The sequence below is a fragment of the Dasypus novemcinctus genome, chromosome 5, assembly GCF_030445035.2.
Source record: "Dasypus novemcinctus isolate mDasNov1 chromosome 5, mDasNov1.1.hap2, whole genome shotgun sequence".
In the NCBI taxonomy this organism is placed as follows: Eukaryota; Metazoa; Chordata; class Mammalia; order Cingulata; family Dasypodidae; genus Dasypus; species Dasypus novemcinctus.
In genome coordinates, this window is record NC_080677.1 from 98251842 (window position 1) to 98279673 (window position 27832).

The 27832-nt window shown below is 38.8% G+C and overlaps 1 protein-coding gene across 8 annotated transcripts in view; it reads right to left on the reverse strand.

Moving 5' to 3' along the window:
- Positions 1-23633, reverse strand: part of TSPAN12 (tetraspanin 12) — a 75343-nt gene extending 51710 nt beyond the window's left edge. The window contains exons 1-3 of one of the 8 annotated variants that reach the window (XM_071215249.1): positions 23118-23426; positions 22017-22152; positions 8159-8243 (exon numbers count right to left, since the gene is read on the reverse strand). Coding sequence is in view for 6 of the 8 variants with exons in the window: in XM_004458463.5 (XP_004458520.1) it covers positions 22017-22082 (66 nt within the window). In the remaining 2 variants the exon portion in view is untranslated. Of the gene's footprint in view, positions 1-8158; positions 8244-22016; positions 22153-22400; positions 22609-22695; positions 22717-23117; positions 23427-23520 lie in introns of those variants that run through there. The other 7 variants (XM_071215248.1, XM_004458463.5, XM_004458461.5 and 4 more) reach the window with 7 other exon arrangements.
- Between the last annotated feature and the right edge of the window lie 4199 nt (positions 23634-27832).

Genomic DNA, 27832 nt, shown 5'->3' on the forward strand with positions numbered 1-27832 from the left:
AAAAAAAATTGGTGGGGCGGAGGGAGTTACAAGAAAAATCATAGAGGTCAGGCTTGCTACGAATGTCTGAACTATATTCACTGGCCAGATAGAACAGGTGGAAGGCAGCATGGCATGTTCAAGGAAGGGAAAGTGGCATGTGATAAGAATGGAAAGGCAGGGCCCAGATAACAAAGAGACCTAGGGACCATTTTAAGGGGTACAGCCTTGACTATAATGGCAATGGGAAGCCATTAAAAAAATATATATGTTTAAGAGTTCCAGTAAGATAGCATTGGCATAGGTAAGCAGGGCTCAACTCTTTCACAAAAACCATGGAGAAAGGGCCAAAGATGTCCCAGGGACTTGTCTGGAAGTCAACAGACGAGGACAGTGCTACACAACTCCCAGGAGGGTAAGGGGCAGAAAGACAAAGAACCCAAAACAAAATAAAAACATAAGTTATCAAACCCCAGCAGCAGCGAGGAAGGGCTCCCCTTCCCCACACCCAAGATATTAAGCTGGGATAAAACCCAGCTCACTGCAGACAACTGAGAAGGGAACAGATGATTTCCTCCCTGTTAGCTTTGAATCTTGGCTCTGGTCAAACCAAAACCCAGGAAAGTGGAGATTGAAAGGAAGTCCTCAGTGAAAAGGAGGGCCAATAAGTGTCATCTACTGAGAGATCTGGAAATTGCATGGAGAAAAACTGCTTTTAGAGGTCTATTTTAACCCAAACTCCTGCAAGAAAATCTGTGCCCCATGAGTGAATCCCTAGCCTGATTTTGATAACTTAAGCTGGACAATTTTAAAGACTTAGAATAAATTGAACTAAATATCAAAGAAGAGCTGTGGAAAAAAAAGGCCAGGGAGACCCACGCGATGGGAAAAAATATTTGGAAACCACTTATCCGATAAGGGTTTGATTTCCATTCTATATAAAGAGATCATACAACTCAACAATTAAAGAGCAAGCAATCCAATTTAAAGATGGGCAAAAGATTTAAATAGACATTTCTCCAAAGAGGAAATACAAATGGCCAAAAAGCACATGAAAAAATGTTCCACATCACTAGCTATTAGGGAAATGCAAATTAAAACAACAATGAGATATCATCTAACACCATGTAGAATGGCCATTATTAAAAAAACAGACAACAGTAAGTGCTGAAGAGGATGTGGAGAAATAGGAACACTCCTTCACAGTTGGTGGGAGTGTAAAATGGTACAGCCTCTGTGGAAGACAGTTTGGTGGTTCCTCAGGAAGCTAAATGTAGAACTGCCATATGACCCAGCAATTCCTCTACTAGGAATATATCCAGAAGAACTAAAAACTATAACACGAACACACATCTGCACACCAATGTTTATAGCCTTGTTCACAATTGCCAAAAAATGGAAACAACCCAAGTGTCCATCCACCAATGAATGGATAAATAAAATGTGGTATATATGTACAAAGGAATACTATGCTGCAATAAGAAGAAATGAAATTGGGACATATGTGGTAACATAGATGAGTCTTGAAGACATTATACTAAGCAAAGTAAGCCAGACACAAAAGGACAAATATTGCATGGTCCCATTAATATGCACTAAATACAAATAATAAACACATGGAATTAAAACCTAGAGTATAGGTTATAAGGAGATAAGAGGAGGGATGAGAAGAATGGATGCTTCTATGTACATAGAAGTTTTAATTAACTTGACTGTAAAAGTGTGGCGATGGATAGAGTTGATAGTAACACATTATAGTGAGTAACAACTGGTTTATACACGGAATTGTGACTGAAAAAGGTAGTCTGGGGAAGTAAATGTAAATAGAAAGAAAGCTGAAGAATAATCTAGGGACTGAATAACACAGTGAACCCAGAGGTGGTCGAGAATTGTGGTTAAGGGTACAAATGCAAGAGAGTCCTTCTGTGAACTAGAAAAGATGTACATCACTATTGCAGGGTGATAGGAAAATGGAGAAACATGGGAAAACTACAATTGGTGTGACCTATAAACTGTGGTTAACAGTAATACTATAATATTCTTGCATTAATGCCAAGTTATACCATGTTGATAATAGAGGTGTATGGAAAAAGTGTGCCAAATGTATGCTATGGACCACGATTGGTGGTAATAGTCTGATGATATTATCTCATAATCTGTAACAAATGTTCCACCAGGGTGTGGAGTTGTATGGGAAATCTACACATCTGTATGGCTGTTTTGCAAGCTCACAATATCTGTAACAAAAATACATTTTAAAAAAATAGTATGGGTTGCGGGAAAAATACACCAAATGTAAGATAAGGAATATAGTTGGTAGTAATATTTTGACAATGTTCTTGCATAGTTTGTATCAAATGTTTCACACCAATGCAAAGAATTGGTGGAGGGGTAATGTATGAGACCCCTGTGTGATGTTCTGTATATTTATGTTGTAAGTTCACAATCCTTACTATACACTTATTATTTATGTGTGCTCATATATGAATGATATACTTCAATAAAAAAAAGAAAAAAAAAAGGCAAGGGAGAGAAATTGGCCATCAGAATAAATTCTCATCAACATATTCAGATGGCTAGACATAAGCAAAAAATTATAAGCCATACTTGGAAACAGGAAGAGAGAGTCTAGCCAAAGGAACAAACCAAATCTCCTGAACAGACACAAGATTTAAGACAATCAATAATTGTCACACAACTCTCCTAAATGAATTCAAAGAATTGAAGGAAAATATGACTAAAGAGATAAAGGATATTAAGAAGACACTGGGTGAGCATAAAGAATAATTTGAAAGCTTGCAAAGAAAAGTAACAGGCCTTATGAGAATGAAAGACATGATGGATGAGATTAAAAATACATTAGAGGCAACTAAGAGCAGATTTGAATTGCTCAAGGACAGAATAATTGACTTCAAAGGCAGAACATGTGAACTGGAAAAGACAGGAGAAAAGAAAAAGAGAATGGGAAAAAAATGGAACAGGGTCTCAGGGAATTGAACAACAGAAAACACACAAACATATGCATTATTAGTGTCCCAGAAGAAGAGAATGGAAAAGAGCATAGAAAATATTTGAGGAAATAATGACAAAATCTTCCCAGCCCTTACAGAAAACAAAAATATCACCATCCAAGAAGGACAATGAATCACAAACAGAACAAATCTGAAAAGACCTACCCAAAGACAACTACTATTAGAAGGAAAAATATCAGTGATAAAGAGAGTATTCTGAAAGCAGCAAGAGAAAATCAAAGCATCACATACAAGGGAATCTCAATAAGATTAAGTGCCAACCTGTCAAAGAAACCATGGAGGCAAGAAGAAAGTGATATGATGCATTTAAGTACTGAAAGAGAAAAACTGACAGCCAAGAATTCTGTATCCAGCAAAATTGTCCTTCAAAAATGAGGGTGGGTCCACAGTCTTCATGACAAACAAAAATCTGATAGACTATGCTTCCAAAGGCCAGAATTACAAGAGATACCAAAGGGAGTGCTGCAGCTTGACAGGAAAAAACAAGGATGTATAAATGAAAATTATTAAGAAGGGTAAATTAAAGGGTAAAAAAACAAACAATAGTAAGATATGACAACAGAAAGCCAAAGGACAAAATGGATGAAGTAATGCCTTTACAGTGACAAAAATGAATGTTAATGGCTTAAACTCCCCAATCAAAAGACAGGCTGGATGGATTAACCGCAAGATGGCAGCAGAGTAAGGGGCTCCTAGAGTCAGCCCCTGCTACAGGGCAGTTAGTAAACACCAAGGGCTATCTGGAGCTAGCTGAAGCACCTATTTGGGGGCTCCAGGAGGCCAGAAGAGCATCCTGCAACATACTTGAAGGAATGGAAGGAGGAGACTGCCCATCTGCAGAGAAAACTTGTAAGTAGCACGCTCCATGCCATGGAGGCTAATGCACATCTTCCACTGGAGGCACAAGTCACCTCGGGAGCTGTTCTGTGGCTAGAATTGAAAGCTCCACTTCCCAAAAATGGGGGAGGAAGAGACAGTTGGGCACCAACTTCAGCTACTGATGTGTAAATTCAGCAGGCTAAAGTGCAATCCTGACAACAGCTAAAATTTGAGCCTGTCCAAGTCAGAAAGAAGCTAGTAACTGCCATCTTAACTCTGTGCCTGGCATGAAAGGAAGTGGGGCAGACTGAAAAATCATAGTGCTGGTAGAAACCAGCTTCTTTCTATCCAGACCAGATTGCATCTCTAGCCTAGGCCACAGCACCATCTCCAGCAGGGAGGAAGCTATAGGGACCTGTGCCAGCTCCTCCAGGGAATTACTGGCCAAGCTGTGGATGCCAGTGATTATCCTACTATGGTGGCACAAGCTGTTCCAGGAGCTATTCTGTGGCTGGAATTGGAAGCTCCATTTCCCAAAACAGGGGAGGAGGAGATGGTTGGCTGCTGATTTTGGCTACTGATTGGTAGACTTGGCTGGCTAAGATATAATCGTGGGAACAACTGGGGTGTGAATCAGCCCGAGAAGGAAAGAGGCCGGTGGCCACCATTTTGACTCTGTCCCCAGCCTGAGGGGAAGCCCAGCTGGCTGAAAATCACAGTGATGGTAGGAACCAGTTTCTTTACCCAGATCTGCCTGTAGCCCTAAACTAGGCTTCAGCCCTGCCTCTGGCAGGGAGGGGGCTGGCAGGCCCTACACCAGCCTATCCAGGTAACTGCAGGTACCTTTGGCTAGCACAGACTGAAAATTGGAAGTCTACTGGGACAACTGCAGTCATCTTGGACCCGCACTGCAAAGACTACTGCACACACTTGCAGCTCCATCCCCATCCCAGGCAGGGGAGAAAGGGGCATGAAGTTTCATCGGTCTCTTTGGGCAACTACAGTCTAGTCCTGCATGACTTGGATTATTCCACACTGCTGTGACTCTGTCCCTACCACTGGCAAAGGAGAAATTTGGGAGAAGCTTCTTTGGTCCCTGGAGCAATGAGGGAAGTTTGAACCTCGGCACCTTATAGAACCAATTACAACCTTGGCTTCTACTGCACAACCAGCAAGGAAGAAAGGAAAGGAAGCCCTAAACTAAAGAGAAAAACTGCACCCAGAATAAATACTCTAGTAATTCAGATGCCAAAACACCAACAAAAAATTACAATCCACACCAAGAAACAGGAAGGTATGGCCCAGTTACAGGAACAAGATAAGCCTCCAGATGATATAAAGGAGTTGAGACAACTAATCATAGATGTTCAAACATATCTCCTTAATAAATTCAATGAGATAGCTGAAGAGATTAAGGATATTAAGATGACACTGGATGAGCACAAAGAAGAATTTGAAAGCATACATAGAAAAACAGCAGGTCTTATAGGAATGAGAGGTGCAATAAATGAAATTTAAAAAACATTGGAATCATATAATAGCAAATTTGAGGGGGCAGAAGAAAGGATTGGTGAGCTTGAAGAAATGGCCTTGAAAAGTGAACATACAAATGAACAAATGAAGAATGGAAAAATTTGAACAAGGTCTCAGGGAACTAAATGACAGCAAGAGACATATAAATATACATGTCATGGGTATCCCAGAAGGAGAAGAGAAAGGAAAAGGGGCAGAAGGACTATTTGAAGAAATAATGGTAGAAAATTTCCCACCCTATTGAAGGACATAGATATCCATGTCCAAGAAGCACAACACACTCCCATTCAAAAAAATCCGAATAAGCCAACTCTAAGACACATATTCATCAGAATGTCAAATGCCAAAGACAAAGAGAGAATTCTGAGAACAGCAAGAGAAAGGCAGTACATAACATATAAGGGATATCCAATAAGATTAAGGGCTAATTTCTCACCAGAAACCATGGAGGTAAGAAGACAGTGGTCTGATATATTTAAGATACAAGAGAAAAACTTCCAGCCAAGAATCTTATATCCAGCAAGACTGTCTTTCAAAAATGAGGGTAAGATTAGACTATTCACAGATAAACAGAAACAGAGAATTTCTAAGCAAGAGACCAGATTTTCAGGAAATACTAAAGGGTATGCTAGAGCCTGAAAAGAAAAGACAGGAGACAGAGGCCTGGAAGAGAGTCTAGAAATAAAGATTATATCAATAAAAGTAACTGAAAGTGTCAAAAGAGTGGTGAAAATAAAATTAACAGATAAAACTCAAATATTCAGGAATAAACTTAACCAATGATGAAAAGCACTTGTATTCAGAAAACTGTAAATCAATGTTAAAAGAAATCAAAAAGGCCTAAATAATTGGAAGAATCTTCCATGATCATGGATTAGAAGACTAAATATCATTAAGATGTCAATTCTACTCAAATTGATATACAGATTCAATGCAATCCCAATATCAATTCTACCAGCATTAAAAAAAAATTTTTTGAAAGCACAGTCATCAAATTTATTTGGAAGTGTAAAAGGTCCTGGATAGTCAGAAACATCATAAAAAGGAAAAGCAAACCCTCATCTCCAGACTTTAAAACATATTACCTAGCTATAGTGTTAAAAACAGCATGTTACTGGCATAAAGACAGACACATAGACCAATGGAACCAAACTGATGGTTCAGAAACAGACCCTCATGTGTATGGTCAAGTGATTTTTGACTAGCCTGTCAAACCCACACAGTTTGGGCAGAAGAGTCCATTCAACAAATCGTGCTGAAGGAATTGGATATCCATAGTCAAAAGAAGGAAAGAAGACCCCTATCTCACACTTTATCCAAAAATTAACTCAAAATGGATCAAAAATCTAAAAATAAAAGCAAGAACCATGAAACTTCTAGAAGAAATTGTGGGAAAATATCTTCAAGACCTGGTGGTAGGTGGTGGATTCTTAAAGGAGATAAGCGGAGGACTGAGTGGACTACTGATGTTTAATGTATGTAGAAGTTTTAATTAGCTTTATTTTAAAAGTGTGGAAATGTGTAGAGTGGATGGTAACACATAGTGAGTAATACCTAGTTTATAATATAAATGGGGATGTGGCTGAAAATGGTAGTCTAGGCATGTAAATGCCAATTGACAGAATGCTAGACAATAATCTAGGAACTGAATAGCACAGTAAACCAAGAGGTGGATGGGAATTATAGTTGATATTACAGATGCAAGAGTGTCCTTTGTACAAATGTACATCACTACTGCAGGGTGTTGGAAATGTGGAGAAGCATGGGAAAAATACCACTGGAGTGACCTATGGACAGTGGTTAGCAGTAATAATATAATATTATTGCATCTTTGTGAAAGATGTACTGTTTTGATAATGAGGCAGTATGGAAAATGTGAGCCACTTGTACACTATGGACATGGTAACAATCAGATATTATCTTATCTGCAGCAAATGTTCCACTGCAGTGTCTTGATGGAGGGGTGTTGTCGGGAATTCTGCACATGTGCATAAGTTTACAACTTCTGTCATAAAAAAATATATTTAAAAAATAATAATAGGGTGGACTGGGGGGAAAGCACAGCAAATGTAAGATAAGGACTATGATTACTAGTAAGATTTGAAAATCTTCTTTCCTAATTTGTAACAAACATCTCATGACAATCAAGGTGTTAGTGGAGGGTTGATGTATGGGACCCCAGTATGATGTTATGCATGTTTGCTTTGTAAGTTCACAACTTTTACTATACACTTAATTGTTTATGTATGTTCAGATATAAATGATATAAAGATAATAATAGATTTGGTTGAGGGAAAAGTCTTTTGGTTAGTAGTAATATTTTGACAATGCTCTTTAATAGTCAGTTAAAAAGATTAAACAACAATGCAAATTATTGGTGGTAGGGTGAGTTGTGAGAATCCTGTATGATGTCATATATGTTTGTTTTGTAAGTTCACAACTATTATTATATATTTATTGTTTATGTATATTTATATATGAGTGAAATATTTCAATAAATTAACCAAAAAAAACAAGTCATCTATATGTAGAGTACAAGAGACTCACCTCAGAAGTAAAGACATTACCAGGTTAAAAGTGAAAGGTTGGAAAAAGATATTCTATGCAAATAGCAACCAAAAAAGAGTTGGAGTAGCAATACTAGTAACAGACAAAATAAATTTTAAATACAAAATTGTTATTAGGGTAGAAAAAGGTCATTATATATTAATAAAAGGGATAATTAACCAAGAAGAAATAACTATAATAAATATTTATGTACCTAACCTGAGTGCCACAAGATACATGAAGCATACCTGGCAAAACTGAGGGGAGAATTCTAGGTCTCTTTAGTAATAGTTGGAAACTTCAATACAGCATTCTCAGGATTGAACAAAACATCTGGACAGAGGATAAATAAAGAAACAGAGAGCTTGAATAATATGATAAATGAACAAGACTTAATAGACATCTATAGTACCTTGCACTCCAAAACAGCAGCATATACATTCTTTGCAAGCACACTTATGGATACTTTTCCAGGATAGATCAGACGTTGGGCCACAAGACAAGTCTCAATCAATTTTAAAAGACTGAAATTATACCAAGCACGTTCTCTGATCATAATGTTATGAGACTGGAAATCATAATAGGCAGAAAAATGGAAAATTCATAAACATATGAAGATTAAACAACCAACTCTTAAATAATCAGTGGGTCAAAGAAGAAATTGCAAGAGAATTCATCAAGTATCTTGAAACAAACGAAAATAAGAACATATATCAAAACTTATAAGACACCACAAAGGCTGTGCTGAGAGGGAAATTTATAGCTCTCAATGCTTACATTAAAAAAGAAGAAAGAACTAAAATTGAAGATCTAACTGCACACCTGGAGGAACAGAAAAAAGAACAGCAAAGTAATCCCAAACCAGGCCGAAGGAAAGAAATAGTAAAGAGCAGAGCAGAAATAAATGAAATCGAGAACAAAAAAACAATAGAGAGAATCAACAAAAACAAAGGCAGTTCTTTGAGAAGATCAACAAAATCACCAACCCCTTTAACTAAACTGACAAAAAAAAAAAAGAGAGGAAACGCAAATAAATCAAATCAGAAATAAGAGGAGGGACATTATATCCTGCAAGAATAGCAGATATCGTAAGAGGATACTATGAACAACTGTATGCCAAAAAAACTAGAAAATATAGACGAGATGGACACATTCTTAGAAACACACAAGCAACCAACACTGACCCTAGAAGAAACAGAAGACCTCAACAAGCCAATCAAAGGTGAAGAGATTGAAACAGTGATGAAAAATCTCCCAAAGATGAAAATCCTAGTACCAGATGGCTTCACAGGTGAATTCTACCAATCACTAAAAGATGATCTAATACCAGTCTTGCTCAAGCTCTTCTAAAAAATGAACAGGAAAGAATGCTACCAAACTCATCTTATGAAGCCAACATCATCCTAATCACAAAACCAGACAAAGATACTACAAATAAAGAAAATTACAGACCAATATCTCTAATGAATATAGATACAAAAATCCGCAATACTATACTCACAAACCAAATCCAAAAGCACCTTAATAGAATTACACACCATGATCAAGTAGGTTTTATCCCACATATACAAATGTGATTCAACACAAGAAAATCAGTGTAGTAAACCACATTGATAAATTGAAGAAGAAAAATCACATGATCCTCTCAATTATTGCAGAAAAGGCATTTAACAAACTACAGCACCCTTTCTTGATAAAACCACTCCAAAAGATAGGAATAGAAGAAAACTTTCTCAATATGGTAAAGTGCATATATGAAAAACCTACAACTAGCATTGTACTCAATGGTGAAAGGCAGAAAGCTTTCCCACTGAAATCAGAAACAAGACAAGAATGCCCACTGTCACCACTGTTATTCAATATTGTGCTAGAAGTTCTATCCAGAGCAATTAGGCTAGATTAAAAAAATTAAAAGGCACTCAGATAGGAAAGGAAGAAGTAAAACTTGCACTACTCATTGATGATATGATCCTATATCTAGAAAATCCTGAAAAATCTACAACAAAACCACTAGACCTAATAGATAAGTTCAGCAAATTGGCAGGATACAAGATTAATACACAAAAATCAATAGTGTTTCTATATACTACTGATGTGCAATATGAGGAGGAAATGAGAAAAAGTTTCCATTTATAATAGTGACTAAAACAATCAAATATTTAGGAACAAACTTAACCAGGGACATAAAGAACCCGTATTGAGTATACTACTAAACATTGCTAAAAGAAGCTGAAGAAGACTTACATAAATAGAAGGACAGTCGGCATTTATGGATTGGAAGATAAATAATACCATTAAGATGTCAATCCTTCCCAAAGTGATTTATGTATTCAATGCAATCTCAATAAAAATTCCAACAGTCTTTTTGGCAGAAATAGAAAAGTCAATTATCAAATTAATTTAGAAGGGTAAAGGACCCTGAATAGCCAAAAATGTTGTTAAAAAAGGAGAATGAAAGGATGCTCACCTCTTGACTTAAAGCACATTACTTAGCTACAGTGGTAAAATCAGCATGGTTCTGGCATAAAGAAAGACAGATTGATCAATGAAACCAAATCGAGAACTCACAAATAGACCCCCCCATCTACAGTCAAGTGATTTTTGACAAGTCTGTCAAGTCTTCCTAGCTGGGCCAGAACAGTCTACTCAATAAATGACACTGGGAGAACTGGATAGCAATATCTCAGACCTTATACAAAAATTAACTCAAAATGGATCAGACTTAAATATAAAAGCAGCAGTCATAAAGCTCCTAGAAAAAAATGTAGGAAAACATCTTCAAGATCTTGTGGTAGGCAGTAGTATCTTAAACCTTACACCCACAGCAAGGGCAACAAAAGAAAAAATAGATAAATAGGACCTCCTCAAAATTAAAACTTTTGCACCTCAAAGGACTTTGTCAAAAGGTGAAAAGGCAGCCAACCCAACAGAGAAAATATTTAGTAAGCACATCAGATAAAGGTTTAATATCCATGATATATAAAGAGATCATGCAATCCAACAATAAAAAGACAAATGACCCAAATAAAAAATGGACAAAAGACTTGAAAAGACCATTGTCCAAAGAAGAAATACAAATGGCAAAGAAACACATGAAAAAATGTTCAATTCACTAGTGAATAGGGAAATGTAAATCAAAACTACAATTAGATACCATTTCACACCTTTTAGACTGGCCGCTATTAAGTCAGAAAACTATAAATTTTGGAGACAATGTGAAGGGAAAAAAGTGCTTATTGACTGGAGGAATGTAGAATGGTACAGCCACTGTGGAGGACTGTTTGGCAGTTCATAGGGAAGGTGAATATAAACTTGCCATATGACCTGGCAATACCATTACTATATATATATCCTGAAGAACTGAGAACAGTGACACAAATAAACATCTGCATGCCAATGTTCATAGCAGCGTTATTCACGATTGCCAAACATTGAAAACAACCCAGGTGTCCATCAATGGATGTATGGCTAAACAAATTGTGGTGTATACACACAATTGAATAATATGCAGCAGTAAGAAGAAATGAAGTCGTGAAGCATATGACAACATGAACGAACCTGGAGGACATGATGTTCAGTGAAACAAGCCAGACACAAAAGCACAAATACCATATGATTGTGCTATTATGAAGTAAATATATTATATAAACTTATGGCATTAATAATTAGAATACAGGTCAACAGAAAATAGAATGAGAGTAGAGAATGGAAAGCTGATGGTTAATGTTGTAGTCTTGGTAAAAAGTTTGTTTGTAAATCTTTGGAAATGAATAGAAATGGTGAGTACATCACAGTGTTTGTAACTACATGGGTATGACAATGGTTGAAAGGGTAAGTCTAAGGTCATATACATTACTGGAAGGAAAACCAAAAATTGTAACAAGGGACCAAACAGCACAGTGAAACCTTATGCAAAATACAAATATGGGCTATATTGTATACATGACACTTTATACAAAATATAAATACAACTATAGTAGAAGGAAACAAAATAGCTATGTACTGCAGGGGAAGCATAGAGAGATTGAGAGGTGATAAGTTTGGGGTTTTTTTTTTTTGTTTTTTGTTTGTTATTACTGGAATAATGAAAATGCTTTAAAAATAATTGAAGTGATGAATGCACAACTATGTAATTATACCAAAAACCACTGACTGGAAACTTTGGATGGATTTATAGCTTTATTATTTTGAATTAATAAAACTGATTTTAAAAAACAGGCTTGAATTTCAGCTCTGCTTCTTGTTAGCTATATGACTTTGAGTATGTCATTTAATCTTTCCAAAGCTTGAGTTTTCTCACCTACATAATGTTATAATAGTACTTCCTACTTCATAAAGAATTTATGTGATTTAAAAAGTCATTCGTTTTGCGTATTATTGTCAGAGGTTACTTTTTTCTTTTTTTTTTTTACTACAGAAGTTGTAGATTTACAGAAAAAACATACATAAAATCCACAGTTCCCATAAACCCACCCTATTATTAACACCTTGCATTAGTTGGGTACATTTGTTACAATTCATGAAAGAACATTTTTATAATTGTATTGTTAACTATAGTCCATCATTTACAATAGGATTAAACTGTTTACCTAACGACTTTCACCTAAACTTTCTTAGTCAGCTTAAGAAACTACACTACTCCTACATCAGTTCAGAAACAGAATCTTCAGATATCTTGAAGGTCTACCAAACGGAAGAGGGATTAAGTTCTGTTATATAGATACCTACCTGACCACCATGCTCATTATTAATATCAACATCTCTAAAACTGGACTCCTCTCCATTCTCCTCAAAGCCTGTGTGTGTGTGCCCCCTCCCACTGTTTTTCCTATCCTTTCCTAGCATAATCAACCCCTCTGTCACATGATCTGCAGCCTGGCTGGCAGCTGAAACTCTGCAGCTTCCTCAGCCCTACATCTAATTTTCAAGTCCTACCAATTGTTCCTGCAATATGTCTCTAGTTATTCCCCCTTTTCTGCCAATTCTGGCTTGTTCAGGCCTCAGCCTCTCTTGACAGGCAATTACAATCACCATGGAAAAGAACTCACCCTCACACAGAGTCCACCCCAAATTCACCATCCAGTTAGCTTCATAAAACACAGATCAAGTTATTCTGCTTATAAAGTTATGATAGCTGCCCCTTATCACTCCTGCCCAATCCTTACTTACTTTTCCTCCAACTCCCTCCTAGGGAAAAAAAGTTTAAACTCTTCAGCAGGGCATCCTGACCCCTTTCTATCACTCTTTAACCTATGCCTTCAACCCTGTATCCTGCTCTTTAGCACACACATTCTGCGCTTAGACCACAGCCAACTACCTGCACTTCTCAAAATGCACCATGCAGACCTTCCAAAGCCTCCATGCCTTTACTCATGTGGTTCTCTCTGCTTGGGATGTCATCCAGCCCCAGCCTTCCTGCCCTTATGAGTCAACAACCTCTACTTACCAGCTCAAGCATCAGCTATAGTGTAAAGATGTTCTGTCATACCTTCTTTAACCAAAGACATCCTCCCTCTCAATGTCCTTTGTACAGGCCTCACACAACAGCTATCATACTGTTTCCCATTTTTACCCACCTGTCTCGTCTCATTAGAGAATACAGACCATTGCTTAATCATCTTTATATCCCCACCACATAGTATAGTACCAGACCTAGTAGTCAGATATAATACATATGAAATGAATTAATGAAAGAATAATTTAATTAACAGAAGATAATTTCACCTTACTAGATAAACTATTAGAGATCTTTAACAATATCAGGAGATGCTTTAATATATATTGAACTTTCTATCACTGGAAGTGTTCCAATAGAGAGATGCTTGCTGAATGATAGTCTCAAAGATTTATGTATCAGGTCAGTAGCTGGCTTAGAAGCACTCAGAAGTCCTTTAACACAAACTTTGGATTCTACTCTGCTCTTCTAGTTTCTGTTGTTGTTTTTCACCCACAGGACTATAACCAAGTATCACAACTGAGCATAGTACATTAGCCAAAATAAATAATATCAACACAAAGCCTTATCTTACAGCAAACAAGCAACTCAGAGAACAAACTGCTTTTTCTTATGACATTAATTCTAGCAGTATTAAATATCTGAGAACAGTTTCTTCCTCAAAGAATGATCTTCCTCACTGGGGTTGAGAAAATAATGGCAGTAACAACAAATATGAGGCATGCCTATAGAAAAAAACAAATCTAAAATGAGTCTAAGTCACTGTAATAAGTAATCCTGATGTTATTAAATCTAGAAGCCCAACTTACAAGAGCAATTCAGGACTCTGTACAAATAATGGTATTTTCTGCTAATTTTCCAAATTAGTTACAAAAATAATTCTTCAACTATGACTCATGATGACTAAATTATTAAGCACATTGTAGTTACTATACGTAACTAGGTTCACAGCTCCTTAAATTTACTCCAATATTAAAATATTATTTTAAGCTCAAGGAACTACTTAGAAAATAGTGCAAGAATTACTTTATAAAAATATATTTAACATGTATTCAATAATTGCTTTATTCCATCTTCTAAAATATTTAGAAAATGCTAGTTCTCAATAAATATTTAGAAACACAGAATGCTGTTTGGGGCCATATTCTGGTTTTGTTTGAATCTAATAGCTTAAAAACAAGTCTTAAATCCACGTATCTCCTAAATCAGAATTGTGTATGTAAGCGCATTTCTTAAATTTACTATGAAAAGTATAACAAAGTTTCTACAGAACAGTGGAATGACAGTCAAAAAGCAGGTTTTTAAATTATTCAAATATCTGATATGCATAACAAATGCTCTCACATAAGGTGACAGTGTCACCGATAGTTTCTGCTCATGGATGACAGATATCTAAAAGCACCTACCAGCACTTTTCTTTTTATGTCACATCTATTAGCAAAGAGCAGAATGCAGGAGAGAGCTGGATCTTAGTTACAGTTTTATCTCAACAGAGAGAATTTGGAAAAAGTAATTCAAACTTCCAAATCTTTAAATGGAGACAGTAGAGTAAGAGCTTTTTAAATTCCATTTTTTCTTAAAAACAGAAGAAAAAAAAACAACAGGAGTTAAATTGTTATTTATTGAAATGTAAATATGTGAAGGTAAGATAGATTCGTGACTCTGGAGGCTGGCAGCCCAAGGTAAGTTCTGCCTAGCCATGCATCTGCTTCATATGCCTCCTACCCTACCAACTTCACTTCCACTAAGGAATGGGTAGCAGACAGTAGAGCAAACCGATAACAGCATTATTTGCTAGAGCTGTGGAAGAATAGGCAATGTAATTGAAGGCTGAAATGAGGTCTGGAGATTACCTGTGGGTATCATTCAGGCATGAGCAGCTATTAATTAGAGCTGAATAAGTCAATAGCACCCGGGAACTAACTCATTAGCTGTTCTGATAGTTTTCATAGATAATGTTTCCCTATAGATAGGGTGGCCATACATCCTAGTGTGACTAGGACAATCCCACTTTAAACCACAGTTGTCTCGGAGTAATTATTAGTAGAAACATCCCTTTCACTTCACTGTCAACATTGTCCTGGTTGCCACGATAAATTATAAGACCATCTTACAGGAGCTGCAGATAAAAGAATGGGAAAATGCCACATTCTACATACACTGCAGTTTCTGTGTAGTTCAATTGCAATAACTTTCACTTCCACAATACCCCAGCTGATGATTATTCTCTGAGTGAGGACAGATAAGTGAGGGGCCTACTGTTCCAGTCTGAAGGAGGGATGTGCTCCAAGGAATCCACACACGTCTTCTCAGAAAGCGTTCCTTAAGAAGTATGCAGTGGCTCAAGTCTTTGCTCAGCTGATTAAGAAGTATATCAGCTCTGCTCTTGAGACTAAAGGGATTTATGATGGTTAAAATCAGGTCTTGATGGTGACATCATAATTTCCCTTAGACTGCAGTTATTTTTAAAGAGAGCAAACATGTATTGGATGGCTCACCACTATTCCTTTGGGATAGTTAAAGAAAACTGTATCCCATTCATAGTATAAACTTGTAGGGTATCAATTTAAACCACAGTATTTTTATGTGACTATACAAATGTCATGGAATACAAACTTCCACTTGCCAAGAATCCTCATATCTAGCTTTTTAGGAGCTACATCATTCAAACACCTAAGGTTCACTACAGGTGGCCAAGGGAAAAAGAAAATAAAAACAGATTACTGAGCCTTCTGCCGTTTTATCTGCCTCACATTTCCCCAAAAGTGTGAACTAGATTTCCTGCCTTCTTTTCAGGGTATGTTTCTTTTCAGAGTTAATCAGGGTAGTTCTTACTTATTCCTACTATCTTTGGTAATGGTAAGTGAAAAAGAATAGCTCTTATCTGATGGTGAGAAATGGGAGTTAAAAATTACAGATGGCACATTACACTTTTAGAAAATAATAAAGGTATACATATTGATGAATGTTAAGATTTAGCATAATTTAGGAATTTTCAAAGAGAACACTCATCAACATTTGTAACAGCAGCAAATTACCACCAAAGAATGAAGAACATTAATATATTAAAGCCACAGAAGTTGGCTTTAAAATTAATGGAAAGCTTTTGTTGATTCAAGTGGTATGCCATTTAGGCAGTCTGAAGCTGTAAGTATCCCAGAAAAACTTGTTCTTGAATTTAATCCAGGAAGCAGACTTGGCCCAGAGGTTAGGGCGTCTGTCTACCACATGGGAGGTCCGCGGTTCAAACCCCGGGTCTCCTTGACCTGTGTGCAGCTGGACCGTGCACAGTGCTGATGCGTTCAAGGAGTGCCATGCCACGCAGGGGTGTCCCCCATGTAGGGGAGCCCCATGCGCAAGGAGAGTCACCCAACGCAAAAGAAAGTGCAGCCTAAGAATGGTGCCGCCCACACGGAGAGCTGACACAACAAGATGATGCAACAAAAAGAAACACAGATTTCTGAGCCGCTGAAACAACAGAAGCAGACAAAGACGACGACGACGCAGCAAATAGACACAGAGAACAGACATCTGGGATGGGCGGGGGCGGGAAGGAGAGAGAAATAAATAAATAAATAAATAAATCTTAAAAAAATTTTTAATCCATCCTTATGAGTGTGTGAGCACATTATAAGCAGGACCTTTGGAAGAGGCTACTTCAGTTATTGAGGCATTACCCACCTCAATCAGGTCTTAATCCTATTACTGGAGTCCTTAATAAGGGAATGAAATTCAAAGGGAAAGTCACAGAGGAAGCAGCCATAAACTGAAGTCAACAAAACTGGGAAGAGAAGACAGAAGCCAGGAGACACTGTGATATTACTTGCTATGTGACAGAGGACCCAAGGATCACCAGCAGCCAGCCCCAGAATGTCTCCATCTTTGGGGAGAAATTATCTCCTTGATGACATTTTGATCTGAACATTTCCCTGGCCTCAAAATCGTGTGCTAATTAATTCCACTGTTTAAGTCAAACCATTTCATTGTATTTGCTTGAGCAGCCTAAGAAACTAAAACACCCATTTAAGTAGTAAAAGCTGGCAAATTTTGAAATAACCCACTTTTTCACTCCACTGAGTACACTTCAGATTCTCAAAGAAGCTCCAGGGGCAGTTTACCTTGTGTACCATGTCTGTGACCTGCTCCCATTACAAATCCACAGTACTCAAGACAAACGTACAAGGCCCACTATCTGGCTGTCAGCCACACTACAACTGGACCAGGATCATGCTTCTTCATAATGTAGAATAACCATTCAGAAGATGATAACTCTAGGTAACTTGATCCATAGCAATGAAGAGAAAAGTGTACTTGTGATCTTGAATGTGCTATGGATTGTTTCTTCTTAGACATGTCTATGCCTCACACTCTAAAAAATTAAATATTTAAGATGTACTGTTCACTTAACAAAAACATTCAGTTTGACTTTCAACTGCTTGGAAGAGCAAAAAAAAATACTATGGGTTTTCAGTGTTTTCTCAATTAAGAATTATTTTTATTTTCCTTAAAATCTTTGTGGAAAACAAATGGGAAAGGGCATTAATATAGTAGAAAGATAGAAATAAGCCTATTAAATATTGTGAGCTTCTAAAGGGAGGGATATTGATTAAGAAGCATATTTGCAGACTAGTGTTTGTTTATATTTTTTAATGTGTCTAGGCTCTGATTCAGGTGATATGCACAAACTGAAAATACAAGCTTTCAGGGACAAATGTTGCCTTAAATGCACAATAAAACTTGCTGCCAGAACCAGATGTGTTGAAAAAAGAAAACAAAACCACCCCCTTTCTATCACCATTAATGCAAAGTTTTATATTCTGTTTTAACAAGTTTGTATATTATTGTGCATTGCCACACATCTGCTTATTTTTAAAAACTACATCCCTTTGGTAATAATGGTTCAATACAAGTAGGTATTATACCTCGGTGTTTGTGTGTTCTAAATCTAAGTGTTCTTTTTCGCAGGTCTTATAGAGCAATTAAGGCAACTGTAAAGACTTTTTTTGAAGTATATTGTAAAATAATAAAAGGTAACAATTAAAAACAAAAAAGGGGCAGGTGCAGCTCAGTGGCTGAGTGCCTGCTTCCCATGCACGAGGTCCTGGGCCCAATCTCCAGTACCTCCATAAAAAAAAAAGGAAAGAAAGAAAAGAAAAAAAGAAAAATGCAGCAGCCTTTCATCCCACAGGTACTGAGGGCAGATTCTCAATCTTACAAAACGAGAGGGAAGAACAATCTCCCTTTTTCATACCTACCATGCAAAGTCTGGTTTAGAAAGGGGAATTCATATGTCACATTAGTTTGTTCTACTTCTAATTCCAATAAGAACTAAAAGCAAACACTAAAAATCTTGCTTCTCAAGGTTTGGTTCTTGAACCAACAGCAACAGCCAATCTGAAGGGAAGTGTGATCTAAAATTTACTCATGGGGGATCATTATCAAAATGCAGAATCCTAGGCCCCAAGGCAGACCAACTGAATCTGAATCTGCATTTTAACAAGATATCCAGGTGATTCTTATTTTGCACATTAAGGTTTGAGAAGCACTGTTCTAGAGCAGTTACACTGCAAGCCCTTCCTACTAAGGATGTTTATATTACTGCTATGCTCAAAATAAATCCACCATCATTTCCAGTAGTATAACTTCTACAGCATTTGGAGAAAAATCAAAATTGGACTTTGAATCTCTACTTTGCTACTTACAAACAAGTTACTGAACTTCCCTGGGTACCATTTCTTTATGTATAAAATAAGAATTTTTTTTAAGGATATTTTATGACAATTACATGAGAGAGTAGTTAAAGGGAGGCCAGGAATGTACCTGCCATCAGGATCAAAAACATTTCCAAGTCAGTAATTAAATATAGTATCTGTAAACATTGTTTTACCTTTGAAATAATAATGCCAATTTCCCCAAAGTTAGTAAATACATTCCACACAATTCCAATAAAAATCCCAATAGATGCATTTAATTATATAAAATAATCTTAAAGTCCATATGGAAAAAGAAACCTTAACCAAGAAAAGAAATGCAGGTGCTTTAAAAGCAAAATAGGATGTACTGAAACTATATAAAAATTTAACTCTTGTATAGCAATGGATACCATACATGAACTCAAACAATAGGGCAAACCTAAATGGAAAAATACATATATATTCATATGAAATGAAATTATAAAAGAAATATATATAATGATACTCATGCTCACTGGGAATGAGAGAGGTATGAAATAAAACAACAATGTGGTAACACTTTAAACCGTTCAGATTGGCAAAAATTAAAGTGTCATAACACCAAAATCTGGCAACAAGTATCTGTATACACATAATGGGGTACACTGGTGCTTTGACTTCTAGGATATAGAATCCCATGACGGAGGTTGGGGGGGGGGGGCAGGTTCAAACAGAGTTGTAGTAGTGGTGGTAGTAATAGTAATAGTAATCATAATAATGATTCCTTGGACTCAGCAATCCACTTCCTGGTAATCCACCTGAGCACTGTCATCATCATAGCACTGTTACTAGTACTAGTACTACTACTACACAGATGGCACTTATTATGTGCCACTTGTCTCAGTGCTTTGATATGCTACCTCAGCTAAACCTCACCAAAAGAGGAACTATAATCTCTATTTCACAGAGTAGGAAACTAAGGCACTAAACATGCCTTACAAATATAGTAAAAACTCTATAAATGTTAGTTATGTGGTTGCTGTTGTTATTGAGGTCCTCATTACATACCCTTTGATATAGTAATCAATCCCACTCCTGGGACTCTAAGCCAAATAACAAAAACAATTTAACAAAAGTTGTAAATGTATATATTTATGAATGAATATGTAAGGACAGAGATGGGTAAATATATCTTTCCATGAAACAAAGTGAAATACAGAGAGATACATACTAGACTATTTACATGGATTACTTTGTTACATGGGTGGAGAGGTAATACACAGAGGAGAGGACTGAGAAAGGGAGGTGCAATTGAAATGAATGAAAGAATGAATAAGGGAACACACAATAAAGCACAGGATAACAATGAAGAAATAGTATATTAAAATATCTGGGAACACAAAGGCCCTGGAGAAGTTTAAGGTGTAGGTATTAAGCAAATTTCATTACTCAGAAGAGCAATACTTGTGTTACATAACTTGGAATTTCCCTACACACACACACACACACGATACAGATTATTAAGAAACACTCCAAAGCATTATTATTTGTTGAACAACAACAAAAATCTTAGTAATTCCAAGACATGAAATTCAGTAAGGCGAAATGTTAAAGGCACTGTCCAGGGGCAAGAAAGCTGACTTCTGTTCCTGGATTGTTACCATAGGGCTATTTCATGTAGATCACTCATCCACAAAGTAAGGAAGTTCAGCCAGGTCATCTTTAAAGTCATTTTCATTTGTAAAATGTAATGACTCCACACTTAAAAAATATAATGTGGAAAAATGATGAACTAGAAATAGGAACTAGAAATAATTTAAAAGAAACAGGTTATTTCAAAATAACCTTATAGGTAAGTCAGTAAATGATCCACTTAAAATGTATCAATTAATAAATAAAAACTACAATAAGAGCATTTGTGATTTTGCATTTCCAAATGGTGAATTTTCATATTGAGAAAAAATTTTGAAGTTGTACATCTCTTTCAGCAAAGCTTGATTTGCCACCATAACATAGTGTCATGCACAAGGAGTGTAACCAAATATCATCCTCAAGACACCACACTTAACAGCAACCAGAACAAAAGGCTGGTAAATGCCAGTCAGTCAACCAAATAAATTACACATTGAATTTCCTAACAGAAAGATCACAATATGAATTATTAATAGAATACAAAAAGTGGCCAAAAAATTACTCATTCAAGCATAAAAGCTTCCTGAAACAAATTTCAAAGTTTTAATTTTTATATCATCCTCATTAATTTTATAAATATTAATGCAATTATTAAGAGCAGTTTATGAAAATGTGTACCTGGACACAAAGCATAAAAAGTCACTAGCTCATAGGGCATAAAGATTCCCACGAACTTGTTAAATTTTAGGTATTTTATGTCCTTAAATGGTTATGAGATTTTCCAAAAGCATACAGAAAATTCCTTAAAACTTTACCAATTTGGCAATAGCTACATGAAAACCACCTTTTCAGGTTGTATGGGGTCCTGAAAAAAAAAAAACAAAAACCCTCATCAGTCTTTGATAGGATATTTGGATATGAATCCCTGAAAAACTCTGCAAGACTGCTTGTCCCAATCAGATTTCATAGGCTAGGGTGATGGAAAGAATTTATGGCTTGCACGGTTATCTGACGTTCCTGAAAACAAGCGTTTCCCTAAGTGGTAAGTCATAATTTTATCTACAAACACGAGCACGGGCATGTATTTATATCCCGAGATTAATTCAAGTCTAATTTTACTACCACTAGCATCCAACGGTGGATTTCTTTTTTCTAATTACAAATGGAACTTGATCTAGATCAAAGGCATTTTAAGAAAGTCAAAATTTAGTTCTCTGAAAAACAGAAAAGGTGATCCCATGTAATTAATTAATACTTAGCCATGCCTTTTGGCACATTAGCTGGTGACTGAGGAAAAACGGGTCCAGCCGTCCCCACCTGTTGGTGCCGTGGAACTGTTAGACTTACCCAGAACAGCAGATTGAGGGCGTAGAGCAGGCAGCGCAGGCACTTCACGGAATCTTCTCTGGCCATTGTGAGCCCCGGGAAGGAGAAGCCCCATTCTTTCACCACATCCTACCCCTACCCGCAAAGCAGCAGCTCTCTGCAGGGGGCGGGAGAGAACAGGGGGCCTTTTACCACTGCGCCCCTCACCCCCAGCCCATCCCTCCGGAACAGCCCTCAGCTGAGTCCTGCGGGTCCGCTGTCTAGTTCATTCGAGACATCTCTTCATCAGAGATCATTTGTTAAAGTCACAATAGTAACCTAAACTCCCAAAAGTTCCAACCCCGCTCCAGATAACACCTGCTGGGAAAAGGAAAAACCGACTCCTCCGGATGAATAAAGACGCACAGTAAACTCCCGTTCTCAGGGGACACGCGGCAATGCCCTCTGCATTCTGATTAGACGCTCTTCAAAACCTCCTTCAGTCTCTACGCGTCCTCGGGGACAGCTTTGCTCGGAACTGTCCCAAAGGTTAGAAACCAGACTGCTCCCCCTCCCCGCCCGGGAGACGTCACGGGCGCCGCCGGCGAGTCGGAGACCGCCAGTGCCCTTCTCCACGGGACAGTCCCGGGCCCCGAAACCCCGCCTCCCCGCCCCATCCCGCAGCTAGGGTGTGAACGCGGGGGGACCCGAGGAGACGCACCGCCGAGCTGGGATTCCGCCCGGCGACTTGGGTTTCTTTGGGAGAATGTGAGAAATTAAGTTTTCGGCCCCAGAATGATGGATTAGCCTGGGGCGGGAGGCGGGGAGGGGGCGCCGGGAATTAGGGCCGGTGCAGCTGTGCAGACACCGGGTTACTCATTCCCACACGCTCCCCCCGCCGCCGGCCCCCGGCCGTGGCCGAGACCCCGCGTCCCAGCAGCCCGCGGCGCACAAAGCCGAGCGCGCCCGCGGGGCCAAGCCCTGCGCCCGCGCGCCCCCGGCAGGGCGCGAGCGGGAAGCGCTGCGGCGGGGAGCTGCGACCCGGCCGGCGGCGATTAGCACCCGGCGCCGAGGGCAGCCGCGGCGGGCCGGCGGGCGGGCGGGACGGCGGGCAGGGGAGACCAGAGCCGCTCGGCCACTCACCCTCGGCGCCGGGCGAGGAGCCCAGCTCCCGCCGGGGGACGGTCGGGGACGCACGGCAGGGGCTTATCGGGGCAGGGACGCTCCTCCCGGACAGCCAACGGACTGCATTGGCTCCCGCCGGAGGCTTCCTTCTCTTCCTCTACCCCCGCCGCCGCCGCCGCCTCCTGGGAAAGGGGGGCGGGGGGGGAGTCCTGGGCAGCAGTTGCTGGAAAGTCTCTGCTAAGCCACTTCCCAGCGCCGCTGTCCCTCCCTAGTCCTCGCCAAGTCCGGACGAGGCAGCGGCGGCAGCCGGGGCCAGCTGCACAAACTCTCGGCGCATGCTCCGCCGCTGGCCGCCTGGGTTGGGTCCTAGCGGGTGTTTCTTGTCCCCCACCCGGCATGAGCCCCCAACGGGCCGCCTCACCTCTCCAGGACAGGGTGCAAAAAGAGGTACAGCCTAGGAACTTTGGAAAGTCAGCGCAGTAAACCACTTTAAAATGGTGGTGTCGGAGGAGGAGAGGCTGGTTATAACCCTAGGGAAACAGGCTTTTATTATATGAAAATATTTGTGTTTGAGAAGGGGGGTGAAGAAGTGGCCCAGCCCAATTCCTGCAATGAGGAACTAGTTTTCACGACCTTTAGAGAACCACCTCCTGTGATTTGTCATTGACATGGTGTCCTGTGATAATTCTTTATTGCTTTGTTCCCCTCCCTGATTTTTATTTTTTTTTGTTTTTTTTTTTTGTTTTTTTTATTTATTTTTATTTTTTTTTCATTTTTTTTATTGACTTTGTAATAATATTACATTAAAAATATATATGTGAGGTCCCATTCAACCCCACCCCCCCGCCCCCCCTCTCCCCCCCCCCCCAACAACACTCGTTCCCATCATCATGACACATCCATTGGATTTGGTAAGTACATCTTTGGGCACCTCTGCACCTCATAGACAATGGTTCACATCATGGCCCATACTCTCCTCCATTCCATCCAGTGGGCCCTGTGAGGATTTACAATGTCCGGTGATTACCTCTGAAGCACCATCCAGGGCAGCTCCATGTCCCAAAGACGCCTCCACCTCTCATCTCTTCCTGCCTTTCCCCATACCCATCGTCCACCATGTCCACTTTTCCCAATCCAATGCCACCTCTTCTATGTGGACATTGGATTGGTTGTGTCCATTGCACCTCTATGTCAAGAGGAGGCTCAGATTCCAGTTCTTGTCCACTTCTATAGTGCACTAATAGCATTTACATAAACAGCAAAGAGTGTGCCCATTCAGAAGTGGAAGAAAGAGCATTTTTAACTTGCACAAATAATCCAAAGCTTTCATAATTTCTTCCAATTTCTTGCATCTTAACTATATTATTTATCTTGAAATGTGTACATATTTGTGGGTCTTTGAAAACTGCATTGTTTTAGACAAGAAAGTTGCCAAGTGTTAAAATAATAATAGATCATCCTTCCAAAATCACCTTCCCTTTGGAAACAAGAAATTACTCACTTAAAAAATAAAAATCACTGCATCATCTTCTCCATATAAAATGTTGATGTTTCTTATTAATATCTCACATGTCTATGATTATTTTTGCACATTATGTGGCAAGTAAAATTTCACCAACAAATATGAATTACCTGAAATACAAAGATCGCTTTGAGAACACCTTTCTATAGAAGTCCTTCCTAAATTTTCCTGGGGAAAGAAAAAGAAAACTGTATCTATCATAGCTTGTCCAGGGTGTGTTACTGCATGATTAGAGTGTCAATGAGAAGCAATCTCTGTTGGATAGAAGTAAAGTCATGGGTAAAAGAATCTGAGTTTACATGTTAAACTAGCAAAATTCTTGGTAAGTTAAGTCATTAAGTAGTATGGAAGGAAGGAAGGAAGCCCAAAAGAGTATAAAGAAGTATAGCCATCCATCCACAAATAACACCAGTAAAAAAAATGTCCAGTCATCCATCAGATGACTCCAATTTTGGCAATAAAGCATCTCTCTGGAATCATGGGAAAGAGGGAAGAAACCCACTTTCTTTTATTATCTCTGAGTTTCTTTTCAAATCAGGGTGTACATCTGTCTAAGCAGAGGATCAGTGGAACAACGAGCTGTCTAAATGCTATTGGTGCCACACTTTCCTCTCATTCCTACATTTAGGGGTGTCTAATACTCCACTAAAACTGACAAAAAAAATCTAAAGAGTGCAAATAATCCCCCCATATCTCTGAAAAGAAATCTATTTCTAGGGACAATAAGTGCCGTTTCCTCAATTCATAAACCTTTGAGGGACAGCTACCCTAGAATAATAAATATTAATATTTAGAGGAAGGTACTTTACAAGCATGTCTCCCTCTTTTTAATAAATAAGGAATTACAAGACCAAGAAAAGCTAAAGTAGCTGCTCAATGTTACATCTTTAGTTAAATCAGATTCCAAACTAGAATCCGAAGTCATGACTCTCAAACTCGTCCTCTAGCTCAGTGGTTCTCGACATTGCTGTACATTAGCTCACTTGGGGAATTTAGAAAAATCCTAATACTTAGTTCACACCGACTAAATCAGAATCTCTGCAAGTATGGCCTAGGCATAGGCATTTTTCAAAGTTCCCAAGGCAATTCTAATCTGCTGCAAAATTTGAAAACCACTGCTACTAGCTCTTTACAGCTGCCTGAAAACTGGCAGAGGAGTCTCTCCCAGTTGAGCTGGAATTGAATCCCTCACCTGAGAGATGATGAATTGGAATAAGTATGTCCATTTTACAAGTTAAGAGGAAAACAGAGCTTCATTGCTGCTATTGCAATGGTCATCAGAGTCTGTGAGTCAACACTTCCAGCAGAGACCTCATCATTATTCTGGCAGTTTTGATTGTTTAAACCTGACTGCACCTGCCTTTAACTTCTGCGACTTTACCCTAGTTCTGCCCTTTGGAGTCTGTAGTATGAGCACATACCTCTCCAGTCTGATAGGCCTTCAACTCTATAGGTGCAGCTACCATTCACTCTCTCTCAAATTCTTCTTTTCTCCAGGAATATAAAAGCACAGGAAGACCTGACATCACAGTTGTCATTCTCTGTCTATATTGTTCTCTGTAACAACAACTTTTTTGAGCACACACACGAGAAAAGATATAAAAATCCCAATATGGGCATGAGACAGTTTGGATGTAGAGTAAAATATTAAAAAGATTGTATGGTCTATCCATTGCCATGAGGCAGGCACCTAATTCTGTGAAACATATATTCACTACACATCTTTGTTTCCCAGCTACACACCGTGTGATACGTAGACTTAAACAATGAGAATTTATTGGCTTACAGTTTCAAGGCAAGAAGAAGTCCAAAATCAAGACATCAGCAGGGCTCTGCTTTCTCTCAGAAGACTGTGGCATTCGGGGACTGGCTGCCGATGATCCTTATTCCTTGGTTCTCCTAGCACATGGCAAAGCACATGGTGATGTCTTCTTTCTCTTCTGCATTCTGTTAACTTCTGGCTTTTTCCCATGGGTAATTCTCTGTGTGACTGAATTTCCTTCCTCTTATAAAGGACTCCAGTAATCCAGATTAAAGCCCAAACTGATTCAGTAGGCCACACCTTAACTGAAATATAGCCTCTTCAAAAGTTCCTGTTGATAATAGGTGTAAATCAATGGGAATGGGTTATGATTAAGAACATGTTTCTCTGGGTTACATAATTCAGCCTGTCCTCTGGATCTCAAAACACATATTCTCCCCTTATACAAAATACATTCACCCACCATAGCTTCTGAAAAGCCTTTTGTCATTTCAGTAACGATGCCAAGTAGAAAGTCTCATCACAATCAGTTATGGGTATGGGGCACCCTAGGGCAAAATTCCTTTGTCTGATGGACATGTGAAAGCTAGGAAACAGGTTTTCTATTTCCAATATACAATGGTGGGATAGGCATGGGATTAACATTTATTTTCAAGAAGGGAGAAATTGGAAGGAAAGCAGAGGTCATGGGTCCCAAGCAAGTTCAAAACTCAGTAGGGCAAATTCTATTAGATCTCAAGGTCCCTCGTGGCCTGAGGGAGTGGCAGCCCCACCCCTTCCAATTACTTGTGCAATGGCCATGGTCTCCCTAGATGAGCCCTGAGGTTTAAAACCCAGGGCTCTATGCACTGGGATGGCCACCAGGGTCACAGAGAAAGCCAGTGTCCAGGCGCCACCATCTCTGAGCACTGGGATGGCAGCAGTCTCCCTGAACATCAAGGAACAAGGCCACCGCATCCAAGCCCAGGTGAGGCCCTGCCATTTGCAACATATGTGTGGACCCACTGTCTTTGCCTAAGATCTTTTTGGCCGAGACTTCTGCTTCCAAGATTCTGCCTTTAAAGTCATTCTTCTTTCAATTCATCCCTTCTCTGCCTCTTTTAGTCTAAGATGACTATGCTTCTGTTCATACACATTTTGAAAATAAACAAAAACCTTGTTGGCTTTGAGTGCATTACACAGGGGTCTAAATCATAAGACAGAAGGACTTTCCACAGATTCTTCTGGATAGTTGCATTTCCTATTCTGACTTCCACTATAAAGGTTGACTGGACCCATGAATCATATGCCTATTCTCCTTAGCAAATGCCTGTTGCACAGAACCACATTCTTTGAAGGCTTACTTCCCAGAAGTTCAGGGAAGTCCCTGATAGGGCCACTTAACCCTAGTCTCAGAGCATATACTACCTGTATAGGCTCAAAATTTTCTAGATCATCAATTTCCGGTTC